The 2,820-nt window shown below is 27.0% G+C and overlaps 1 protein-coding gene across 1 annotated transcript; it reads right to left on the bottom strand.

The window, feature by feature from the left end:
* Positions 1-915: 915 nt before the first annotated feature.
* Positions 916-1,304, bottom strand: LOC142238491 (phormicin-like). The gene has a single exon (XM_075310156.1). It carries the CDS (start codon positions 1,245-1,247, stop codon positions 978-980), a length of 270 nt encoding a protein of 89 aa, XP_075166271.1. The 5' UTR covers positions 1,248-1,304; the 3' UTR covers positions 916-977.
* Between the last annotated feature and the right edge of the window lie 1,516 nt (positions 1,305-2,820).

The following is a 2,820-nucleotide window of genomic DNA, read 5'->3' as shown; positions in this document are numbered from 1 at the left end:
ATTTTATTTTTATAGAAAAATTTGTAAAAATTTTATTTCTATAGAAAATTTTGTCAAAAATTTTATTTTTATAGAAAAAATTGTCAAAATTTTATTTCTATAGAAAATGTTGTCAAAATTTTATTTCTATAGAAACTTTCGTCAACATTTTATTTCTATAGAAAATTTTGTCAAAATGTTATTTTATAGAAAAATTGTCAAAACTTTATTTCTATAGAAAATTTTGTCCAAATTTTATTTATTTCTATAGAAAATTTTGTAAAAAAAATTATTTCTATAGAAAATTTTGTCAAAATTTTATTTCTATAGAAAATTTATGAAGTACCTCTTAGAAAAATCATCAAGAATTCTACCAATCTACCAAACAATAAAAAATCTAGCATTTTTGGTAGAATTGTACCAACTATGGTACAATTTCACTAAATTTTTATAGGTACAAAAGTGTCAACGATGAAGTAAGTGCAGCTGTAATACTGATTAAGAATCATCAAATATTTCGACTACATCGGTAATTCTCGAATGCTGACCCTCTTTCTTCACGCAATTCAATACAGATATTCCTGTTAAGTATTTCTGTTTGTAGTAATAATTAAATTTAAGGAGGTTTGTGTCTTCGAATTTAAGACAAAAAATATTACGTTTGATTTGTTAATTTCTTGATTTAAAGTCGAATGGTTTTCTCTTATCTTTAATGTGAAATGAGAATCAAAATACACGGTTTTTACTTCATAATCGGTAACGGTTTCTATTTCAAAAGACGAATTACCTAATTCTAAATACACAAATCATAATATTTTGCTGCGATAACATTCATACTTAAAAGATCAGAAATCTTTATGATGAAAATTTTTTTTTAGTTTCCGACCACATTTCTGAAATAATCTCATCCGCAATGATGAATAAAAGCTCCATATATTTGCAAGTTTCAAAATTTTAATAAATTTTTATTTATATTGAACACAAAATTCTTAAGCGCTCTAGGCATCACGGCAAATGCAATTGGCCTCTTTGTCACAATAGCCACCTTCCTTGCCAAGCATCAAACAATGAGCGGCACAGGCAGTGTGTTGGACACCTAAGAAGCTGACCACATCGCAAGTTCCCAATGAGCTAACAGCACCGCCACCGTTAACTAAATTGGCGGCATCATCGAAGATTGAAGCTGCTTCAGCAGGAGCTGCACTGCCTTGGCTGATCCAACAAACGACCATGAAGAAGGCAACAGCGAAGACGTTGAAGAATTTCATGATGAATGAGTTTTTCTTTTTCCAAACAAAGTTGAACTGTGATTCCTTGGATCGATCATTTGCTATTTATATTGTATCATTGAAACTATCTGAAGGGTTCGCGTGTTCAAGATTTCTATTTGATTTCGATCTCGAGATAATGCAGTCAAGCCATCAAATGTTCATAAATTATCTCAATGACTTTTTTGCATTGCATTTTGTAAATTTACAAGAGTTATTCTGAATTAAAAACATTAAGAATAGGCAGTGCTAGGTACCCTGTTATAATTCTGCCGACCCTTCAGACGTCCTCATACTCTCTCTCAGAAGTTCTAAAATCTTTGTTGTTTTGGGGTCATCCCATAGTACATTCTTAATTAGCTTAAATTTAATTAATTAATCTTTTAATTAACTCCATTTATGTATGTCGTAATATTTTTTTGTAAATTTTGTCAAAAAATAGTTTGTGAGCAGTGTTGCCAGTATTTTTCTGGCTCTTGTTCCCAAATTGTGATGTTTTCGTCTCCAAAAATTCCCAATATAAATTCCTCACAAAAATGCCCAATACATTTTCGACAAGTTTTTTTGAAAAAAATAAAGCAAAATGTAGAAAATCAGTAATAATTTAAAAATTAAAAGTGTGTCAAATCAAGCAAGCTGCAATAATATCAAGATTTCGAACTACAACACCAAGAGACTGGTGATCGCCTTCTAAATGCTGGAAAGATGAAAATAAGAGTTTGGTCACCTTGTATTTATGAACGAAAATTTACTTCTAAATATTCAAGTAGCAAAATAGGGTGGTAGACACGTTGCCAAAGTTAACAGAATTCCACCAGAAATAGTAGATTTTTTATTGTTTGGTACATTGATAGAATTTTTGATGTTTTGGTAAATTTTGCAAAGAGGTACTTCATAAATTTTCTACAGAAATAAACTTGTGACAAAATTGTCTATAGGATTCAAATTGAGACAAAAATTTCTATAGAAATAAAATTTCGACAAAATTTTTTATACAAAAATAAATTTTGTCAAATTTTCTATAGAAATACAATTTTGACGAAATTCTCTACAGAAATAAAGTTTTGACAAAATTTCCTATAGAAATAAAATTTTGACAAAATTGTCTATAGAAATACAATTATGACAAAATTATCTATAGAAATAAACTTTTGACAGAAGTTTCTATAGAAATAAAATTTTGTCAAAATCTTCTATAGAAATAAACTTTTGACAAAATTTTCTATAGAAAAAAAATTTTGGCAAAATTTTCTATAGAAATAAAATGTTCACAAATTTTCTATAGAAATCAAATTTGGGCTAAATTTTCTATAAAAATAAAATTTTGACAAAATTTTCAATAGGAATAAAATTTTCTACAGAAACAAAATTTTGAAAAAATTTTCTATAAAAATAAATTTTAGACAAAATTTTCTATAGAAAAAAAAATTTTGATAAAATGTTCTATTGCAAAATGTTGACAAAATTTTCTACTGAAATAAAATTTTGTAAAAATCTTATACAGAAATAAAAGTTTGACAAAATTTTCTAATGAAATAAAATTTTCATAAAATTTTTTATAGAAATAGAGTTT

This window comes from Haematobia irritans, chromosome 5, assembly GCF_050003625.1.
Source record: "Haematobia irritans isolate KBUSLIRL chromosome 5, ASM5000362v1, whole genome shotgun sequence".
NCBI classification, from domain to species: Eukaryota; Metazoa; Arthropoda; class Insecta; order Diptera; family Muscidae; genus Haematobia; species Haematobia irritans.
Note: the sequence above shows the minus strand (reverse complement) of the source record. Positions and strands in the feature narration are given on the sequence as shown.

Bases quoted from the DNA above. Each gene is read 5' to 3' on its own strand.
- LOC142238491 (XM_075310156.1), bottom strand. From the start codon at position 1,247: ATGAAATTCTTCAACGTCTTCGCTGTTGCCTTCTTCATGGTCGTTTGT.